Source organism: Anser cygnoides, chromosome 2, assembly GCF_040182565.1.
Source record: "Anser cygnoides isolate HZ-2024a breed goose chromosome 2, Taihu_goose_T2T_genome, whole genome shotgun sequence".
In the NCBI taxonomy this organism is placed as follows: Eukaryota; Metazoa; Chordata; class Aves; order Anseriformes; family Anatidae; genus Anser; species Anser cygnoides.
In genome coordinates, this window is record NC_089874.1 from 14,649,837 (window position 1) to 14,673,330 (window position 23,494).

Sequence of the window (23,494 nt, forward strand, 5' to 3'; positions counted from 1 at the left end):
TAAAATCATATTTCACATTGAAACTACAACTTCATTTGTGTGTCCTTGTGAAACTTCTTGGTACGCAAGGATTGCTTTTTAGAATTGAGTTTTTTAGCTAAGAAAAATATTAAGCAAAGAAAAAAAAATACACGTATTTTTCAACATTCTACTTGACACTGAAAACTCCTCAGTGTTCTCTTAGACCATCAACATAGCCTAAGCCCACAAAAATTAAAGTGTCAAATATCTAAGCATGTCTGCTGCTCACAGACCTGCATATTTCTGTAGGACTCTCACATACGCCTCAGAAATACAGGAGCGCGCTCCAAAACAATCCCATGGATGAACTTACTTCCCTGTATCAGAAGCAATACAAATCTAATACAGAGGTTTATAAACAAGCAACGTCCATTCTTTTTTATTTTTTTTTAAGGCTAAGGCTATCTTTTCTTTAAAAATAATTCCACATCCAAACACAATTGTATTACGTCTCCATGTCTTTTAAATGTTTCCAGGTATTCTCCAATCCTGTAAGGCTCTTTATCTAACACAGCACGCTACAGATGTTTCTGTACACATTCCTTGAGCAGCTGCTGCTGTCAAAGACATTTGGTTTGACCAACTGTGGGATTTCTCAAATTCTCTGCTACAGTCTAATGCAACACTTTAAGGCAAGTATGTAAGGCACTAGTTGGAAAAAGGTAAGACTCAGTTAAAAAAAAATATATATATATATATTTTAATAAGTCTTATTTTGTAATTATTTTTTAACTTTACAGGGTAATCAAGTGGTTTGCCTTTCTGAAAGTCAGCCTTACATCGTGAATATTTTAGCACAGTATATACACAGCAAATGCTATGCAGTAAATAACGTAGGCAAGTAGCAGACCCCGAGTCTGCAAGAAGAGAGGGAGGCAGAGGAGCAGTTGGTAAGCTACTTTCTAAATATACTTTCACAGAGAAAATATTTGAGAAAGAAAAATTCCACCCTTTGATAAAACCCACAAGGAGCTCAAAAAGATGAGAAAGGATTTCCATAGCTCAGGGTTGAAACTACTATCAAAGCAACTACAAATTAAGCTCTAAGTAGAGACACGGCTGAACATCCCTCTGAAAGAGAGAAGCAAGTCTAACAGATCATTTAATGCTAAATTCACGTTCAGCAGAAGAGCAAAGCTGCTGATCTTGTCTTACTTACGGCCCAAGCAACCACCCTAACGAGGATACAACGCGCTCTCCACCTTGCAAGTCCAGCCATGAGTGGTGAAAATCAAAAACTTCTACATCACCCTTGGACTAAGGACGAAAAAACTGAAAAAGACACCTAGTTTCTAGGTGCAGGCATTCTTGGCAAGGTATTTTTCACCTTTTTTTTTTTTTGAGAAATAAAAACAGAAGTCAAGGAGACCAATTGTACAGCATAAGGAGGCATGAAGAAATTAGCAGAATAAGTCTTTGAGTTGTTACCAGCTCTATTTCAGTTACCCGTTCCTGGCAGGAAACTCAATGTCCTAATTGTTTCTACACTTACACAGAATCCCTGATTTTCTTTACAGAAAGCTTTTTTGTTGTGGGGTTTTTATATATACATACATGTAAATTAAACTCCCACAAATAAAATGTATTGCGCCAATTTTACTACAAGAACTAAATTAATTCTACATGGCAGAAAAATGCTCAGTCCTCAAACCTGAGGCAAGCTGAAGGAAGTCTCAAACCTTGGATTTGATTTCAAGAGCTGTGTCCATCCATCAGCTTGGAAATCAAACAGATTTGCCTAGATGTAGTTCCACTGAGTTCCTTTAAGCTCACTTAAAACAGATGAGTATGTGACCCTAAGTGAGTTTCAAATCTGAGAGAAGGGTAAGCAAAGAATTAGGGTTACTGAAATTTCACCTAGAGTCTGTAGTACAAATGAATAAAACAGCATTTCCCTACCCACTCACCATACATCTTCTAATGTGTTTCAAGTGCTTCTAATTGTCTTCCAAACACTACTTGTTGACATGGAGATTGCTTTGCTTGATAGATGCCGACTGTTAATTTTAATGCTAGCTTGTAGCATCAAGACACTGTTTCTAAAAAAATAAAAATCTTTTATAATTGGGGAATTAAAAAAATCCATTAAGTGGGAGAGAACACATATTAGCTTAAAAACAAATCCTGTTCCCAAGATTCAGGCACAGTATTTGCCAGCTTACTTAATATCCAAATCTCCTTCAGCTTTCTTTCTAAATCTCATCAATCCTTTTTGTTTACTTCCATCTTTCTGGTAAACAGAGAGCTGAAGACATCTCCTCGCTGCTGTCTGAGCTTGAAAACACAAGGAGTCACCCCTTACCACTAGACTAACAAGCAGAGGCATAAATACGTAAGGAATGTTGTTCATCATTTCTGATTCATTTCTGATTCTCCACTGTTCACTAGGTCAATATACCACCATGGAGATGATAATGATTTCTTTTAATTAAAAGAATGAAGCTGATGGAAATAATTAATGCTAACTACCAATGTGTTAGATATTTAAGATACATAGGCACGTGCCTGAGGCTAAGTGCTATACATTATCATGAAGAAACACAGACTTATCCCTCCCATCTGTTTTCAGATCCATTCAGAAAATACACTTAAACACAAGTTTATTTATTATTACGGGAGCAAAAAAAAAAGTTATCATGACCCAGTCCTGGGTAACAACCTCATCCTGCTAGGATAAGAAAGCATACTTGTTGCAAAACAATAATCCCTGCCGCAAAGGGAGAAACAAAGACAAAAGATCAGGATCCAATGAAAATATAGTGGGTGAACAAAGACAGAGACCCAGACAGTAAGATAAGCAGAGGTTACGCTATTTGCTAAATGACACAAAACTGCTTTCCCGAACCAGGCCTTAGGTTTCTCTCCAAACACCAAGTCAATATTGGCAGGCTTTTACTTGAAAGATGCTGTAGAGATTTTTCCAGAGATCAAACAGGCTCGTGGCTCAAAGTATTTTTCAGATTCCAGCTATGTATTGCCACCTCTCTAGAAGGCATCAGCATACACTTTCTCTGCTATTTTCCAACAGATATCATAAAAAAGTACCAGAGATACTTAAGGAAAGAGAACCACAGCAAGCAGGAGGAAGTTAATCGGGCTATTTATAAATCAGATGCAATATCCTCTCTCAACAAGTGCTCTGCCGAGCAGACAAGTGAACGCTAAGCATCTTGCAGCAGCAAGCTTCATGCTCTCAATTATTTTAACAAGCATTATTCACACACAGGCCCTGTTTAGCAAATAACTTATCCCAGGACTTAACTGCATGATAAGAGCCAGCTCAGGTGCTATAACAGCCTTACAGATATAAGCAATGGGCTTCAGTATACAGCTTACGTGCACTGCTGAACTGAAGCTTCACAGGGTTAGTTACATACTGCTCCACGCCCCCTGCCAAAGAGTTATATCAGGAGATACACACACACACACGTATATTTTCTTATTTAATAGGTTACCTTTAGCAACTGGTATACCTGCATCAAAACTACTTTGCCTAGGTGAAAAACAGGATTAAAATCCCCACGTTAGAGCTGGCATTGGACCAGGCAGGTCAGCAAATTCTCCTGAGATGTCGGTGCTTCCATTCGCTTTTGTCACATAAATAAGACCAGCCAAGTGACACAGCTACAACAGCATGAGGCAACGTGCTGACTTAGCATGGGGCGTACAGGTCCGAGTAGCAGGATTAGGCTGAAGGAGCTGCTTGCTGGAGACGATGGCATGGCCAGCAAGCAGGGCACAGGAAACACTCGTGACCATTTCAAGAACTTTCTACAAATAACAGAAAATAAGAGAAAAAGCAGATAGAGGCTGGAGAGCCTTTCTGCCCTACAGAGCCTCAGACCAAACCATCACACGGACAAGAGCCGCAGACCGATGAAAGTCATGGGGAGGAACTGTGCCAGGCACAGGCCACACGTGGGAGATGGAAACGTGGTCCCATCCTTCCTCGGCAGGCCAGGGCCGGGCTGAAGGTGCAGCCGGACCCCAGAAACCCACCAGGGCAGCACTACAAACCTTCCTGCCCGCTCGCTGCCCCCGAGGCGGGGAGCACACGGAAACGCCTGCGAGCTCGGAGCTCACGCCGCCCCACTCCCTGAATAGAAGGAAAATCCTTTCTTGGCAACATATCCTGCTTTTCAATTAGGCAATGCCAAATCAATCGGGTCCCGGTCCCCAAATAGAAACCAAGGAGATTCCTCATTTACATGAGGGAAGAAATGCACAAATATGTAGTTGGAGATTTACATACAGCTGGACACATTGAAGCACGGGCAGAGCATCAATTACAGAGATGGTAATTATCAAGAATTTTCTTCCACGAATTGCAAATCTTAATACTGTTACTAACTAAATCTCTCTTCAGCTTTTTATTTAGACGAAAGCAGTGTATATGCATTCCACTATTTGAGAAGAAACAACCTACACAGCCTCAGCCTGTATTTTAAGAATTACAGCCCATGCACTGCAGTGTATCTGTAATCCCAAACTCCCAAAAATCCAGGACACAAACTCATCACAAAGCACACATTTCCGAAAGTCATGAAGAAAATGATGGAGATCAAAAAATGTGCTCAATGCCCTTTAAGTGCAAAGATACGGGAAAAAAAATAGAGGTATCTTACTATGTGTGGATAATGTGCTGATCGGAGACAGTAAGGATTATTTTATCTGCTTGGCTGTAAAACATGCAGGAGAGGTAGGAACTAGGAATGCACAGCAAATGTTAAAATGCAAACATGACAAAATATAAAGCAGGGTTTTGAAATTCACATTGAAATTTCTGATGTCATCGTGGAATCATCACACAACCCCTGCCCTAGAATACACTGTCTGTATTGTTCACTTCTCGTAGCTCAAAAAGCACAGCAGAACAGAAGGGGTCAAATAAAAGGCAATGAGATTAGAGGCAGGAACTTGGGTATGTTTGGGGTAAAAAAAAAAATGCTGAGCTGCCAAGCACTGGCAGGAGGCAAGTAATGCAGACTGTCAGAGATGTACAAAAAAGGGGATGGGGGAAGGCAGAAAAATCAGAGTCTCATTAAAGTTACAAGGATGGAGGAGGGCAGTATTTGAAAGGAAATTTTTCTCTTTCAGATCAAAGCTTGTTTAAGATTATACCAGCAACGTGATTAAAAAAATAATAACATTTTACTTTTTCAATGGTATTTACCAGAAGATTTGTTGAATACAAATATCTCAGGTATAAATAATTCACTAAGGAACACCAAAAAAGAGTTAGAAAAAAAAGAACAAGTGAAAAAAAAGCCTGCTACCTACCCCTAGTTTATATTTCCAAAGAAGCCACGAAGGCCAGCCCTCACAGCTTACAAACAGCCCAAAGACAAAGCCGGTGCTGGGCTCACACCACCCAGCTCCCCAGCTGCCCCCAGCCCCCAGGGACAGGGGAACGGAGCCAGCAGCGAGCTGCCCGGACCTGGTCAGCACAACTTCTTCCCACCTTCTCGTACCGTACCTCCCGGGGCTGCGAGTTCTGCCAGGCACCGCACCTCGCTGCGTCCTCAGCAATCGCCCTGTAGAAGCCAGTATCGATGTGCATTTTGTTCTAGAGTTGTTCCATTTAAGTTCAGGTTCTCACGTAGTAACATAATGCTTCAGTGTTTGGGTTACATCAACTGTGATTCAACCACTTGTTATAAAAATAACTGTTTACTATAATATTTTTCAACGTGACTTGAGGTTGAAAGCTTACTTTTCGCAAAACATTCGCTTCCAGTTAAATTTAGCTTGGCAGCATCCCTTTCACTCAAATATCCATTTTGCCAAGTGGAAACGCGTTGCTAGACGTGGAATTTACATCACTGCTTAAATAAAGAATTGTAAATTTTTTTGTTTGTTTTAGCTTTCCAAGGCGGTGTTGGTTTGTTTTCTTCCCCAAAACAACCAGTTAGAGCTCTCCTTCTGCACACTATTTTTACCACAGATCGGATCTCCAGGACCACTTCAGTTAAAGGCATCCTCCTCTTACCTAAACCCCAGAAAAAGTACACAGTAAAACAACAATTTCTTCCTATGCGTGACACAGGGAGGATAGCTGTGCATCATCGCTGCAGTACAGCAGACACTTAGCATCGCAAATGAATTATTCTAAAAGGAAAGAGGACATTTAGCTGCAGGCAACACGGTTTGAAAGCTTAAAATCTAACTGCATTTCCAAACCGCTCACCCCCCTTTCAACCTCCATTGACTGAATAAAATGCACATGGATTTCTGTCAGGTAGGAAGAGCCACAACAAAAAGCCTGGAGAAGGAAGCGCTACCGAGAGCTACGCGGTCACAGGGGGCATTCAGGTGGGGTGGCCACACGGCCTACGGCAGAGACACGCCAAAGATCTCATCACTCACTCCTCATGATGGATTTTATCTTGATGTCCGTTTTAACGTGTGACTTTCGAATCTGCTGCATCAAACCACGTAGGAAGAAATACCAAAATACCCATCGGAAGAAAGCTCCTCTATCTTGGTTTCAGAATCTCTTTTCAGGAAACATTCATTTCAAATGTACATAAATCTGTGATTGATTACTATTTAATAGTCAGTAACAGCAGTTGTCCAGGTACATGGTTTGAATTCCTATGTCGAGAGGCTAATTGCACTACCTATTTTAATGGCAATAAGAGGAGAGAGTACCAAATTCAAGTCAGATCATTCTCAACAAACTTCGTGAGCCTGGAGATCCCATAACTTTAAGGCCCTGCCTACAGCTGTAGTTGAAACTGCGTGAGCAATTAGAAATAAAATCCTCGCTGATAGGATCTGAAACTGTTTGTTTTTTCCCCTCTCTCGAAGTACACAGCAGAATAATGCTCTGAATGACTAGGCAAAACATTCTGCAGTAACCAGACTCGCCCTTCTGAATTTATCTCTGCTGATTTCAGTTATATAGCTTCATAAATTTAATTAATAAAATGAAAATCAGTCTGCTCCAAAATCCTCCAAAATAAAAAGCAAACAGAACAAATAGATAACAGAACAGGTGATAAATGTCCTGACTCATAGCAGGTGCGATATATCCCCTGGACACACCAGAGGCTGCAATCCTACAGCAGTAAAATAACCAAACGTCTAGAAATCTAAATTTATATGACAATTATCTGTATGTTCCTCATCATAACATTTCTTTTCCTTCTAACCTGTATGTCGCACTGGTTATTTTAACAGCTTTCTTTGAGGAGGAGGAAGTGGGGGCTGTCAGACACCAGAGACTACAGCTTACTGAATGTCAATGGTACACGGGATGGTGTAACACACGGACAAGTGTTTTCAAGCTAGAGAAACAGACAGGATCTAAAATTCTGACCATCAGCCCAAGAGCCGCTAGCTCTAATCCCTTTCAGATTCTGAGAGACCTTCTTCAAGGCCTTTACACAACTTGCATCATTTCAGAGGCTACCACGAGTGGCTGAGAGATGTAATCAGTGCTTGTAAAGCTCCCTGACCGCAGCCTGCGAGCTCCTTGCTCCCAAAGCAGGTAAGCGTGTCCTGTCTTGGTCAGGACCAGGTACAACTCCCAAACTTCAGATCTTCAAGTATAGCAACCTCCTGCCCTAGGAAGGGCAGAAAAGAGGACAAAGAAACCACAGTATACTTAGGTAGGAAATGGAAATACTGATGAAGACCAAGAAGAACTCCAAGCACAGAAGCGTAACTCCTGCCAGTCATTGCACATACACAGCCTCACACGCTCTTGTGACTTCTAAATTACCCTCTCCCTACGAAGTTCAGACACAAACAGATGTAGGGCAGTATTTCAGAACATCTTTGCTGATCACGTATAACTTCTTCCTCATGCAGTATTACTTCCAGTATCTGAAAGTAATGCATTCTTTCCAGGAACAAAGAGGGTAATAAGTATTCGGTAAGACGTCATAACACCACAACGCGGCAACGAAAAGGCAGCCCTTCTCGGAATACCTGTGTGCAGGGATAAACTGTGTACCAGAAACAGCTTTAAACATGCTAATAATCTGCTAGTTTTGCTCCAAAACTAGAGTAGGATCCCTGTACGACCAGCTTCACACCTTCATTTAGTAACAACGCCCCTTATGCGTGACATTTGGGGTAGCCTGACTTTATAAAAACGTGACTAGCCATTCAGACTTGGATTCAGGAATAGAAACTCATCAACCCCCACCTTTAATGAAATACCAATGCTGCAAAGAAAAGGAGCTTTCAAAATTTCAACACAACCTCGTATTGATTTCTATACTGTTGAAAGTAAATCTTCTCACTTTCAACCTGGCATCTTTGGGATCTCAGCCACAGGTGTGTAGGAATCATTTCTGCAGACAAAGAAACTAACAAGCAAATAGCCTGAGCTCAAAGTTTTGGTGTTTTGTTTGTTTTTATTTTTGGTTTTTAAGTAAAGCTGGGTGGTGTTATTTTTCAGGGAAGATTATGAATGAGTAATTGAAGGCTGACTTCTGCAGAGAGAATGATACCACAGAGATACCAGTGCAGACGCTCTTCCCCTGAAGAAGCACAGTGGAGAAGAGTGTGGCAAGTATTACGCGAGGTGAAACACAACTCACTTTTAGTCTTAGTATTAGCTCTACTCCATAAACTTGTCTAAGCATTCAAATATTACAGTTTTCTGTAGCATTTTTACTCTAACAAAGACAGTAGTAAAGTGCCACTCAGTAACAAAACATTGCTTTTACCGAAGCTTCGTTCATCACAAGCTATAGGCAAGAGGGCAATTCTGCAGTGCAACCTGCATCTATGATGGGATCGTAAAGGTGTTTCAGTAAGACTGTCACATTACCGCACTTCACAGAAACAGCACCCCTTTGCAAAGAAATAACGAGAAGTAAAGAACATCAGTGACTGGGAAATGTAAATCCGGGCGACATAAGAAACTTGCCTTAGCTGAATGATGGTTGCTCTTACAAATCCTTTAGAGTTTGCAGGCCTGGAATGTTAAATTGTGATGAGAAAGGAAAGAGAAAAAAAAGGGGGGGGGGGCGGGGAGAGAGAAGAACAATAAGAAAAAGGATTTCAACCAAATTCTCCAACCAGCTTTCATTAATAATTTCTCATTAATACCCCAACAACAGCCCGTTGGCTGGTTTCAATACTAGCCAAGGACCAGTCTTCAGGACACCGCTGCTGCTGTTCTTTCCCCAGTTCGGGCTAGGGAACACTCTGAGTTTTAATTAATTCTCCCAGATAAAATACAAGGGCTGATGATGCTCAAACCCAACTGGCTGGGGGAGTTAGGATGGCACATATGGTCTACAGAGTGACGTAGTTTAAGTTGAGCTAAACAAATCCATCTCTGAATTTTGGTCAACTTCTGCAAGTTTCATCTTGAGAAACATGAAAATATCCCAACAGCTCATTTCGGCAATTCTGGAGTATTTGCTTTCAAAGTTGGACTGTAAGGAGACAAAACTGCTGCAGAAGATACACAGGAACTGGTAACCACTCCAGTGAAGGCAATACCTAAGCCTACTGCTAGGCATATTTTGTCTAAATAACAAATTGCTAACTTTTAAAAGTTTATTAGCATTTACAGTCACTTCATATAGATTTCAAAGGTTTCTGGAACATAGATATTCTGCAGGACAAAATAAAACAGGTCACCCCGTATGTCAGAATGCACATAGAAAACTAATGGGATTTAAGAAACTCTGGTCGTCCAAGTTCAAAGGAAAAGTAAAGAAGCTAAGTGATTCAATTCACTTCTACATAGCGAGCTCAGAGGAAGGCTGTTCAGCATTTATACTGCCAGTTTGTAAAATGTATTTCATATGCATGCAAAGATATACAAGGAAGGTATTTAGGCTATGCCTGATCTGCAGCTGGCCAGCAAAACAAGAACCACTACGGCTGTGCTAGGTACTCTCTTAGTCGCCTTCCAAGCTCATGACTCACTGCAGACAGCAGGGAGCGAGTGGTACTCACAGAAAGGTGCGAGAGACACCCAGCAAACACGCACCCAGCATCTCACGCGGTTCAGAAAGCAGCATCCCACCGCCATATGTGGGTGCCAAACTTGCAGGATTGCTTTTTGGACAAAGAAGTCAGATCTGGAGCAAGGCCTGAAGATGCAGCACGCCCTCTGAGCCTGAAAGAACTTCATGAAGCACACAAGATCAGGTAAAACAGCTATAACCACAAAGCGGAGAGGTTTGCTCTGTTTTTTAATCCATTATTTCTACTGCACGTAAAATCTAAGGAAGAAACCTACCAGAAAACACGGTAGTCCTTCACATTTTCAGAGACCTATAATTTTAAATCATGTCATTCCACTTCAAGTACCAATTTACTCAGCCAAGACTGTTGATCTCGTGTAACTCACTTTCAAAGGAAGTCTTCATCAGATGGCAGTGCACTAATAAAATTAGTTAGCAGTAAGTTCAAATACGATTAGCCTTAGCATGCGTGCATCTGAAACCTTCTACTGCTAAATATCAAAATACTCACTTCATAAGAGGTGTAAATTAACTGATTTGATGTGAATGATGTAAAAGTGAGGTTTTAGAAGGGTTTGTACAACATGATGGTGCCTCTGAGGAGCAGGGAACACGCCAGCAAACAGATGAGGCTGACAGTGAAGTACAAAAGAAAGCTGTGAGGTATGCATCACATGCAGTGTGCAGTATAGGAAGAAGCTTGGTGAGGTAGGACCACATCAGGTTCTTTTTAATTTTTTTGAACGTACAAGGTTGCTGTGCTACTCCAATGCATGACCTCTGACAAATGCTTAGGAGCACAATGCAAACGACAGCATTGAAAAGCATACGGACACCACTGTGCAAGCATTCTGGCCAAAGGAGAAAGAACATTATTGAAAGAGACTCTCATGTAAACCACACTATTTGTTCTGGGAAAAAAAAAAAAAAAAGGGCTATCCTGTTATGATCCAGATGTTAGCAGGGAACGTCCGTGTAAAACACAGATTATTATATCCTTAATTTGCTTCAGAAGTGCATGTATCTTCACTGCTGTGAATGTAAGTCATTTCCTTCAAAACATGCAACCCATCATTCCCTAGCTCTTGAAGACAGAGATATACAAATACTAACAAATCTCAATTCAGGGATTCCCACATGCTATTGTCAAGAGGGTGGGGAAAAATAAATAAAAGAACAAAAAAGGGCTTAAAAAAAACCAGTCCAGTCTTAGGAGTCTGTGCATTATAGAGCAAAAAAATTAACATGACTGGCACATGATGAAAAGGGCTGAAGAGGTTTATCTGTGATGCCCAGTTGCAGAGGATGACATTATCTGAGCTAGCAATGAAAAACGACCTAGTGACATTAACAGGAGTTTACACAGAGGAAAAAAAATATCATAGGTTGGTTTCTGGGGGGGAGAAGGAAGGAAGAGACGGGGGAGGGTGTAATCATTAAGGACAATCTTCCCTTCCAATGGCCTAGGAACTCTCCATCTAGTCTCCTTTTGCCCAATTTAACCATATATGAGGTAGAGCAGCTTCGCTTCGTGCCATCTTACCTGCGGTAAGATATCCCGTGTCCCCTCCCTACAGCCCCCTACTTGAGAAGCTTACTATGGAAATCATGCCCCCAGCAGGGAAATCACGCCTGAGAGCCCTCTTTTCCAGCTCAGCTTTTGCACGAGACAGGGCAGCAGCGGGTCTGGCAGGGCGAGCTGCTGGGGTACAGAACCAAGCGCAGCCTGCACCGCAGCCCTCCAGCTAGCCGGGATTTAAACACACAGCCGAGCCGCTTCCATGGCTTGCACATACAGACGTTTACACACAAATAGGATACAGAACCTGAAATGTCAAGGCTTCTACTGCTTCTGCTTACTGCTGTCATCAACACTTGTAAAGCAACGTCCTGTTGGCTAAAGGACTGAGCTAGGAATCTGCAAGGCTTGAAGCTACTGCCAGAATTTTCTTGAAGTAGATTTTTAAATGTGAAGCACTGGAAAATGTCGAAGCTCCCCCTCAGCAATAATCATCAAACAGAGCAGGTAGCCAAGGAAGGGTAACCTCTGAACTGTACGTTACCATCATCTTCTTGCTCTGTCTCCAAAAAGAAAAGTCAAAATCTGCTGGGTGGTCTTCACTATCATGAGCCTGTACAAAAAAAAGGCATCCTGGGGACTACACATAATTGAGAGAGTCAACTGTGCACGTGTGGAGTCTTAAAGAAGTCAGTTACCTTTAAGAAAAGTTTTTAGGACCAAAAAAAAAAAAAAAAAAAACACCCTAAAAGAGAGATAAATCCACCATTAGTATTCTCCGACATGTCATTTGATAAATTCCTCCCATTCTATCTTCTTTCAAAATTCCCTTCTCTTTCAGATATCACTTCATAAACAGTTGCGAAGCATTACAGAAATGGAGATTTTCTGACAAGGTACCACCGCCACAGAGATAGTATCTTGCTATAAAACCCAGTCCTAAGGAAACAGAACTCCTCCAACCATTCTTTGAAAAGCTGCTACTGGATTGGGTTGCATCATATGAGACGATTTAAAGGCATGATCTTGAAGGCAGATTTGACAAATGTTTCTTTACAAGGCATTTAACACTGGCAAACTTCAAACAGTTCCACTTCCACCAGTACTAACGGTTCCACTTAAATCATTGTTGGAGCTGGGTCACTCCTCCCTCTTCTTCCCCTCTCCCTCTGATACTGCCAGGAACAGGGTCCGCAACAAGGAAAACCACACATCTCTTAAAAACTTAGAAACGGCCCACAAGTGATTTAAAGGCTTTAAAAGTTCCTGTTCTATTCATGCAGCTTTACCCACTCAAAAAAAAAAAAAAAGAGTGTCACGACTTTCGCTGAACATGAGCATGAAGGGAACTTCCACGTGAACCAAGTTAACTCAGCCGCTGCATGTCACGACCGCTCAGCTCCTGGAAGCAGCGCTCGCAGAGCCGGGGCTCGCCAGAGACGTGAATTTGCACTTCTTGTGCCTGGCAGCCTCTGGCACTGGCACTGGGCTGGATGGAAGGGTTCTCATTTGAAGAGCAGCAAGAAAACTAAATATGAAGTAAAAGTGTCAGAAACGTTTTCGTTCAGTGCATCAGTCGCTATCATCACTTGCTTAAAAAAAAAGTACATTTGGCAAACGCTAGCAATTCGAGAAACTCCTGGAAATAGTTCACGATCTGTGGTAATATCAAGGAATCAGCACCCAGCATTTTCTCTGCACGACACAGATAAGCAGGCTATTGTTCTTCCCTTGTTCAAATATCTTCATGCAATTGTAAAATGATAAAAAAAAATATTATAGCTCCCTATTAAGCAGTTTTTTTTCACCCCTGTGACTCGTCTGTAAACATGCGTGTGCCGTATAACTTCAAGCAACTTGACCACAAAAACGTAACAGGTAGTCTAACAAGAAATAAAATTTCAGAATCACAGTATCACCTTCCTACCCTTAGCAATCAGCCTGCCACCTCTGCCTAAAAGACCTGCAGCGAGCATGACTCCAGGGTAGCAGCTCTGCAACAAAGCACGCTCCAAAGAGCTGTTTTACCCAGCTATCATCTCCAGTTGTTTCATGTCTACGGACATTTACTGACCACCAGTCTCCTCAGTGACATCTTATTTTGTGGCCCCTACCCATAAAGGGCAGCAAGATTAGAGCAAGGCACAAAAACAAAACTCGTAATTGTTTGGTCTTTTCAAGAATCAGACAGCTTGCCCATTTGAAAACACGGCATTTCACCAACAGCAGCCTTAGACAAATAGCAAAAACACACACAAAAAAACAAACAACAACAAAAAAACATTTAAAAATTATTAATACAAATGTAACTTGTTAGAACACTAAAAATCCAACCCCAGGATTGAAACATACCACGGTTTAAAGGGAGACAAAGCAGACATGTGCCTTGATCCAACAAACAAACCAACCAACACAGATTGTTTCTTGATATAATTACCAAGATACAGAAAGTTATCTGCATTATATGCTCATTTTAGCAAGCACACATGCCTTACTATTTTCACCTATACCCTTCTTCCATCCATGGGAAACAACCAACAAAAAAAAAAGCTTCAAGAACAAGGCACAAAGCCCACACTCATCCACTCATCTGACCAAAAACTTTACTGCAGGATCTGTTGCTGTAGATATAGATGCACACTGCTACGCTGGACAACGCTGCTGCTGGAAGAATTAATCATTCATAGATCAACAATTGGTTCTTTCATTTCCCTGACTGTCTCAGACCAGACCATTATGTATTTTTTTCCACCTACTGATCCTATTACACTCCGATTTTTCAGCTGCGTGCAGCGAAGACATCTGAAAAACATTCATATTTCCAGGATTAAATTCCAGAATTCAGAGAAATGGCCTTAACCAGAGAGGGAATCCATCTGCTACCAGGCACTTCGTAACTTCACCGGTGCCAAGAACTGACCTAACACAAAACCGTAATAAAATCACCACCACGTAAGCTACGAAAAAATAAAAAACAAAACCCTGGAAGGCAAAGTGAGGCGCGCCACAGTCACTCCTCCTGGCTCCCTACCAAAAGCACTGCATGTGAACTGCTCCGGGACGCCGCTGACCTTCCCCCAGGTGAAGCTGTGGGGACGAACGGTGCGGGCACCCAGAGCCCGAGCGGCCTGTGCGGGTTAACCCGCGCCTGCGAGTTCGGCTGGGCTCTGCGGGGGGCCGGGGCTCCTCAGGGCACGGCTGAGGGGAAAGGGGGCGAAGCGACGCGCGGGCGAGCCCAGCAGCCGCGCCTCATCGCGACAGCACCGCGGGCAGGAAGAGTCACGGCGGCAGCGCGGAGGTCACTTCTTGCCTTCGCTGCTGCCTCACCGGCTCTGCCCCGCGGCTTCTGCCCGCGGCCGGCGATATGCGCGACAGGCCCGTCCCAGCGCGGCCCAGCCCAGGCGACCCCCAGCACCCCCGCCGAGGTGCCGCAGGGCTCGGGCAGCGCACCCCGGCACCACACGGCCGGGGCTGGGACGCGGGGACACCGCGGGGGCTCCGCGCCCGGGCAGGGCGAGGGGAAGGGACCGGAGCCCCCCGGGGTTTCGCCGCCCGGCCGCCCTCACCGTCGATGTTCTCCCGGTCGCTGATGTGCTGCAGGTTGCAGCCCGTGTCCTCCCGGCTCAGGTCGGCCTCGGGGCGGTAGGACTCCAGCCGGGAGTGGGCATTCCTGCGCAGCTTGGGGCTGGAGGAGACGCAGCAGGAGGTGGTGTTCCCCATCTTCTCTGCTCCAGCCGACCCCGGCCGGGGAGGAGGCGAGGGGCGGCCGGTCAGCGGGGGCGGCGGGCGGCCATGGGCGAGGAGGAGGAGGACGAGGAGGAGGAGGAGGAGGATGGGGAGAGGCGGCGGCTGCGGCGCCCTGCGGCTGCACTCGCCGGCGGATCCCGCCGCTGGGTCATCCGAGGCGGCAGCCCCGCGGCGAGGGCTGCGGCAGCTGAGGGCGAGCTAAGCGCTGCTGCGCGGCCGGGCGGCGCAGGGCCGGCCGAGGCACAGCCCCATCGCCGGGCGGCGGGGCCGCCGCGCTCCTCCTCCGCCCCCGCGGGCCCCCCTCACCCCCTCGGCACCGCGGCAGCCGCAGCGGCAGCACCGGCAGCAGCAGCAGCAGCCGCCCCGGGCGGCCTCCGCCAAGCGGTTCCGGTTCAAGCGGGCGGTGACGCCTCCTGCCAGGCGGGCTGCCGGGCCGGCGGCCGTGCCCGGCTCGGCGGGGGCTGAGGGGCGGCCCCCGGCCGTGCCGCCTGCCCGCTGCCAGGCGGTGCCGAGCCCCGTGTGCGTTTACGTGACGGGAAGACGAAGCACGGCGGTGGCCGAAGGGAGCGGCGGGGCGGAGGGGGCGGCTCCCGCCCGGCGTTGCACGCCCTGGGGGCTGCAGCCCCCCGTCAGCCCCGCTGTCCCCCCGCAGGCGCTGCCCCGCCGGGGTCCCCTCACACCAACGGCTCCGTGTCCCCCAGCAGCGGGGTGTGTCCTCGGTTCCTTCAGGAATTCAGAGCATCACAGAATCATAAAGGTTGAAAAGGTTGGAAAAGGCCTCGAAGATCATCTGGTCCAACCGTCTCCATTCTGCGAGGGCTTGGTTTTCATAGAATCACAGAACCATTCAGGTTGGAAAAGGCCTCCAAGATCATCTGGTCCAACCATCCCCCTACCACCAGTATCACCCACTAAACCATGTCCCTAAGCACCACGTCCAACCTTTCCTTGAACACCCCCAGGGACGGTGACTCCACCACCTCCCTGGGCAACCCGTCCCAATGCCTGACTGCTCTTTCTGAGAAGAAATGTCTCCTCATTTCCAACCTAAATCTCCCCTGGCACAACTTGAGGCCATTCCCTCTAGTCCTACCACTAGTTACCTGTGAGAAGAGGCCAACCCCCAGCTCCCCACTCCACTGGTGGTCACAGATGAGTGGTCAGAGGGGATGGAGAGCATGCAACCGACTGGTGATGTGCCCCTACCATGTATTCAGAGCTTTCCCAGTCAAAATCCCTTTCTCCAGTATCAGTGTAATCCTAACGATGGAGACTCGGGATGTTTCTCATTAGTTTTGTTTTCTAATCTTTATAATCTAAGCAAATCTCATGACTACTGGAGGTCTGAGTCACGTTAGTCAAATGGTTACACTGATAATTCGATTACAGAAAGACACAACTGTGTCTTTATAAATAATGCCCCAAGTTGGATAATTACATGAAAGACTTTAAGTTTTCATACTAAATTTTTTTCAGACCCTACATTGCAAAGAAAAAATCATTTTTATTTTTCAACAAGCTTCAATGTTTATTTGATACAAATGTACTCTGGTGGGGTACAAAACAATAAAGAAAAATAACATTTTAAAAAACACGTTGAGGATGGGTTTCTGTAAATAATGTTGTGATACCCCAAAGCGGCGATGTACGTTTGTTACATTGTCCTTTTGTGTTTGAGTAATGCAAGATGAAAAATACGTTTAGTATCTTTTGTGTGTTAGTGTCTTCTGTATTCTGTAGTCTGTGTCCAAACGAAAGGAAATTAAGCACTTGCTGGTGCTCTAGCTTAGAAATATTGTCCCGTAGTAGGATGTAATGTTAATTAGCCCTTTCCACCACCACCACGTAGGTCGCTGCAACCATCAGGCGTACCCAGCTCCTCAGCTGGAGGGCTGGAGCTGCTCCCGAGCCTGCTGCCAGCCCACTCTTCTGCTCGGACCAGGACATGGCATAAACCATGCTCACCTCGCCAGAGCCGATTAAGTCACAGATGGTCAGAAGCAGTCATCAGAAAAAAATCAAACACAACTTTGCAAGAATCAAATCTATCCTAGGATACATAAAATAGAAAAATAAAACATTAGTGAAATGTCTAGCTTAGCACACCTCACAGGAGGAGTTCGACAGGGCTAGAAAGGCTTCTGTGGAAGAAGTACTTGTTTGCCTGCCTGCCATGGCTCCCTGCCCTGCCCCGTTAAATCCTACCATCCTGTAGGAATCCAGACACTTTCCCATTTACAGCCGTTTTGACCTGTAGTCTCCCACCATGACTGCTCCTCAGGTGCCAGCAGCATTGTGTTCTAAACATGTGCTTGGGTACTGCCTTCAGGGGAAGCCTTTGTGTTACCTTGCTTTGCTGTACCAATACCACTTAATTTTTTGGGCACAGAGCAAACATTTCGTAACCCCTAATGATTTAGATTTTTTTTAACATCTCTAAATCTATTATAACAAATCCTTAGTCAAATCTTTATGTTGTACATATTCCACAGTTTTCATAATCTTTGAAACAAAACAGGCAAAAACATAATGATGGAGGTTGGTTAATTGCAAAGTCTTCTTATCTAACTAGAGAAGCTAAAGAAGATGTTTTCTTCATTAGAAACAAATGATTTATACTTCAGTCCATATACTCTAAAGGTAAACATTAAAAATGTTTTAAAATATGAAATATTTAATACTTGTGATCACCAGTTGTGACCATGTAATCACTATGTAGCAACCTATTTTCCTACTTGCAGTCTCTTGTTCTGAATTTTTCATATGCCTTTATTCCTCCTCTCGCCCTAAGAGCTTGCTGAAGTACATTCTAATGGCAAAGGTGCTACAATACCTACTTACGGAGAAGGTCAAAGAAAAGGAACGCTCCTCTAGGGTAATGGTCTCACGCTGGTATCTGAGAGCTGAGACAAGTAAATAAATGAAATACGTCAGGAAAGCATGTTTGGTTTTCAATTGTGACAACTTTATTTCAGCTGTATCAAATTTCAGCTGTATCAAGTGTATAATGTAAATTATCATTTGATAAACGTTGGCACTGTAAAGCAAAAACACTTCACTGTACCTCATGACTTGCTTAGATGTCGTGTTTCAAAAGATGATCTTTTGTGTCTTTCCTTGCTTGGAGATCATTCTGTCCTTGAAGTTTAAGATTATGTATTTTCATGAGTTTGTCCTCCCGAGGAACTTAATACATCAGCTGAGGAACACCATAAAGCACCTAAAACTAAGGCCAAGATTGGTCAGTGCTGAGCTACCTGTGTTTACAAAGGGCTTCTTCCTGCATAAAGATATTTTTAAATCTCCACTGTTCGGAAGACAATGTACTTTTATAGGTTTAATGTTAATAATGTGACCCATTAAATTTTGTTCCTGAAGTCTTCCTAGTACATCATCAACAAGTGTAGCAGATGTAGGTCACTGTTTTGCTTAGAAAAGGTTTTTACCTATTTAGGGTACGTAGAAGTGGTAAATATTTTTTAACCCTGAACTACTTTCTGCTTGCAAACCTAGTGATATGGGAAACACAGGTTAATAAAATAAAATAAAATCCTTTAAAATAAAGGATTGGTGACAGCTAGATCTTTTGACTCCAGATTGTCTTCCAGATACACTCTGAGAAATTTGTCATACAATACCTTCCCCACACTGCCACCTAATGTTCAATAGGAGTCCTACTAACAATTTAGGCATTAAAGTCTAAAATGCTGTATTGCCAAATTTATCACAGGGTTAATTGTTGTATGGGATTTTTTAAAAGAAAGCTTAAAATGAACATTCCTATGTACAAATGTGAAAAGTGATCTGGCTGGTTGACTGAATCATACCCTAAACTCTGTTTACAATCATGCCTAAATTTATTTTGACTAGAATATTACCTAGCACAGCAGTGATGAACAGCTGAGGGATGTTAATTATCAACCCTCTGATTTTTTTTTATTATTATTTATTATTTATGTTGCAATCCCAAATTCAGTGGCAGCAAAAGACTTTCTTCCTCAAGGCAAGTTCTTCGTACTTGATTCTGACCCAACCAGGAAGGCGAAGTCTTTGCATTCCTCCGGAGGACGCGTTCACCCATCACGGCTCAGACTTCACTGAGATGTCCACCCCTGTGGGTTCAGGTGGACTACTCCTGCGGCACGTTCCCCCTTTGTTTAAGGTGTTGATTCTTCTAGGATTAAGGCAGTCTTCTCTTTCTTGAAGGAAGTATTTCAGTGCTTGCCAAAAAATGTCCTTTCAGCCGTGTCACAACTTATCTGGAGCCCTTCCTATGCCTACTCCAACCATTATGCTGTCATCAGAGGCACCTGGAGGTTTCTGGGGTACTTGGCAGAGTGATCCCGCAGTGACCGGTCACAGGAAAGACATCAAGACTCAACAAGAATTATGTAAGTTATGGAGTCCCTGCTCAGTGTTACCTAACTGAAAACATTTCAAATGAATTCTCATCAACTGAAGGCAGCCCTTTGGTGAACAGCACTTTTACTTGGCGAGTAAGCAGCTTTTCTGAATCTGAGAGCAGTATGTAGAGTAAATCAAGATTTCTTTTGAATGCAAAGGGCAAAATTCAGGTTACCTACTAAATGTATTTAACTGCAGTGCATGAATTAGGATGTTAATCTCCTGCCAGCTACGGAAGAGGTAATATTCTAGGCAGTAAATCAGGGCACAAAGTCACGGTCCTGCTCTGAAGTGTGTGACAACTGGAGAATCCTAGCCATTTTCATTTGCTAAGCAGGAGGAAATAGGGGATTCAGGAATGAAGGTGACACACCTTCAGGCAGGCATTAGAGTACTTCCCTAAACATACATAGCCAGATAATATATTATCTGGAATATTATTGCCAGTTCTCTCACCAAACTGAAATTACTGCAGAAATAGGCAGTTTCCCTCAATTAGGGAAAGGCTGAGTATCGTTTTGGGTGAAACATTTGAAGAACAGCTACACTGGAATATTTATATATACACTTAACCATTCATATTTTTTGTACCTCTCCAGGGATGGAACAAGTTAAGATCTGTGTGTGGAGGCAGCCAGAAGCCCGGGCATTATGCACACGAGGGAAGATCACCCGTACAGCACAGAGCTGCCGGTTGGCAGGGGAGGAAAGCAGTAACAAAGCAGACTGTACCAGGGAAGCTTTTGCATTGTGGGGGAAGGCACAGGCAATTGGATTTAACCATCTGGGTGGAATTTGACTGGATTAGCTTTGGCACAGTTTCACATAGTCTTAATTCATCAGTGAATGGAGTAACTATATTGGAAAACTACTGGGGAAAAACAACATTGCCCCTGATGCTACTGTCATAGGCAGATAAAGCACAATCCCATACAGTGTCTCTCTCTGTTTTTCTCTCTTCATTGTCTCTCTAGCTATTTTTTTCTTTTTTGTGCCAGTGTGTGTCTTCCCATATCAGGATTGGCTGCCTTTTCTTGGTCTGAGATCTTGGCATGTAAAGAGCTATAATTACCCAATGGTATGGCATGGTGACTACTAGCAAGGGTGGGACTGCCTCCTCTTGAACAATAAAACCCCTTGTATAGCAAAGCCTAACTAAACAAAACAAAACAATGTGTAAAAACAGACAGTGCTGCCACGAAGGGCTTTGCCAACTGGAGAGTCTATATGGAGTATGAATAAGAGGCTACTGTGTTTTAGTCCTTTCTGCTTGTGAAAGATCCCGTTCTGTAAAGAGGTATCTGTTAATGTGTTCTGATTTCGTACAGGTCTAGGCAAGAGTAACTCCTTCAATTTCACTGAAGCTGCTCACAATTTGTACAATGAGACCTGAACCAGGAACAGAAACTTAGGTTAGCATGTTCAGACATATTTTATTCTCTAATTCAGCTTAAAAATATTATATATATAAAAATATTATATATTTTTGAAAGAATAAACAACTTTCACCCAACTCTCAATACACAGCACTTCTGAGTATCAGTCATGGCAGCTTGTAGTTACAAACATTTGTGTGTAACATGAGCTAATATATGTTAATATGCAAGGAATTTAATTATTTAGAAGTATAGCTCACTGTACACACATATGCTCAGGCTGAGCCCTTTATATGAAGAAAAGCATCAGGGAAGCATCTTACTTTAGCCGTCAGCTCCCTAGAAGACCAGCCTTTTTAACCAGAATAGTGCAAAGCTGTGTTTGAAGAACTGATTTAAAGAAAAGTTAAAGGTTTCAGAGACAGGGAACCAAGCTGAATACTGTGAACTGTACTGACTCATCTCAAGAATTGCCCCCATGAAACACATTCTCAAACTGATTAAATTTCTGCTATCATTTTCTATATAGAGGTGAAAATAGACTTTCCGCAGTTAATTTTCAAACCAAGAGGTGAAACAAAAAAGTGAGTATGGACAAAAAAGTCAGTATGGAAATTAAAGCTCTTAAAGTGTCCAAGCTTTCAACAGAGAAGTGTCCAGGCATAAGCCTTACTGATTTTTAGCAGAGTACTACAATTGTGAATACCTGTAGGAACACATTTAGAATTGTAGAATTGTAACATTACTCTCCTCAAGACAAATCCCCTGTTTCTGTGCATATGCCTGGAAAATACAGAAAATGGAAACAGAGGTAAAACAAACAAAAAAACCGCAACAACAACAGCAACAAAAAACAAATTAATTATTGTACTTAACAAAACAGCAGATATATCAGTTTGACTGTGTATTTCATAAATATTTTATTCAACCTTCTCAAGTCCTGTAAAGATTAGGCAATACCCTTTCCTTTGAAAAATAATGTAAAATTAAAAACTGTTCACCTAAATGGGGGAAAATCTTTCCTTTATTTTTCTATTTGAACAGTGAATTCTATCCACTATCAATGGGCATTGGTCCCAGTGTCCTTTGAAAGAAAAGGCTGGACTACAAAAGTAATGCTAACCTCAATGTATGATTTTCAAAGTCCTCTCCCTCTAAATGAAGAAGTACCAAGGACATAACCAATCCTACAGAATTAAAATTAAGGCTCCCATATCATTGAATCACAGAATGGTTTGGGTTGGAAGGGACCTTAAAGATCACCCAGTTCTAACCCCCCTGCCATGGGCAGGGACACCTCCCACCAGACCAGGTTGCCCAAAGCCCCATCCAGCCTGGCCTTGAGCACCTCCAGGGATGGGGCAGCCACAGCTTCTCTGGGCAGCCTGGGCCAGTGCCTCACTGCCCTCTGAGCAAAGGATTTCCTCCTAACCTCTATTATAAATCTCCCCTTTTTTAATTTAAAACCATTCCCCTTTGTCCTGTCACTATCTGACTGAGGAAAAAGTTGTTCTCCATCTTTTTTATAAGCCCCCTTTAAGTATTGAAAAGCTTCAATGACATCTCCCTGGAGCCTTTTCTTCAGGCTGAACATCCCCAGCTCTCTCAGCCTTTCTTCACAGCAGAGGTTCTCCAGCCCTCTGATCATCCTCATGGCCCTCCTCTGGACCCGCTCTAACAGACCCATGTCCTTCTTGTGCTGAGGGCCCCAGACCTGCAGGACTCCAAGTGGGGCCTCACAAGGGCAGAGCAGAGGGGCACAATCCCCTCCCTCCCCTGCTGGACACCCCTCTGTTGATGCAGCCCAGGATGCAGTTGGCCTTCTGGGCTGTAAGAGCACACTGTTGGTTCACGTCAAGCTTTTCGTCCACCAGAACCCCCAAGTCCTTCTCTGCAGGGCTGCTCTCAATGAGTTCTCCCAGTCTGTCCTCATGTCCAGGATTGCCCCGACCCAGGTGCAACACCCTGCACTTGGACTTGTTGAGCCTCATCAGGTTCACGTGGGCCCACTTCTCAGGCTTGTCCATGTCCCTTTGGATGGCATCCCTTCCTTCTGTTATAACTGCACCAAATCAGCTTGGTGTCATCTGCAAACTTTCTGAGGGTGCACTCAATCTCTCTATGTTGTGGATAAAGATATTAAACAGCACCAGTCCCAAGACAGACCCCTGAGGGCCTCCACCTGGACACAGAACCATTGACCACCACTCTCTGGGGGTGGCCTTCAAGCCAACTCCTTATCCACCGAATGGTCTGCCCTTCAAATCCATCTCTCTCCAGTCTGGAGAGCAGGATGTCATGTGGGACCGCGTCGAAGGCCTTGCGGAAGTCCAGGTAGATGACATCAGTCAGTCTTCCCTTGTCAGCTGACGCAGCCACTCCACCACAGAAGGCCACCAGACTGGTCAGGCCGGTGGCGGAGCTGTGCTGGCAGTCTCGGATCACCTCCTTGTCCTGCACGTGCCTTGACATTGCTTCCAGGAGGATCT

The 23,494-nt window shown here is 43.8% G+C and overlaps 1 protein-coding gene across 2 annotated transcripts in view; it reads right to left on the reverse strand.

Moving 5' to 3' along the window:
• The window catches only part of CCNY (cyclin Y), a 126,838-nt gene extending 111,247 nt beyond the window's left edge, over positions 1–15,591 (reverse strand). Inside the window, exon 1 of one of the 2 annotated variants that reach the window (XM_048076573.2) lies at positions 15,045–15,591. In XM_048076573.2, the coding sequence (XP_047932530.1) occupies positions 15,045–15,198 (154 nt within the window). In that variant the 5' untranslated portion in view covers positions 15,199–15,591. The remainder of the gene's footprint in view (positions 1–15,044) is intronic. The other variant, XM_048076575.2, reaches the window with a different exon arrangement.
• Between the last annotated feature and the right edge of the window lie 7,903 nt (positions 15,592–23,494).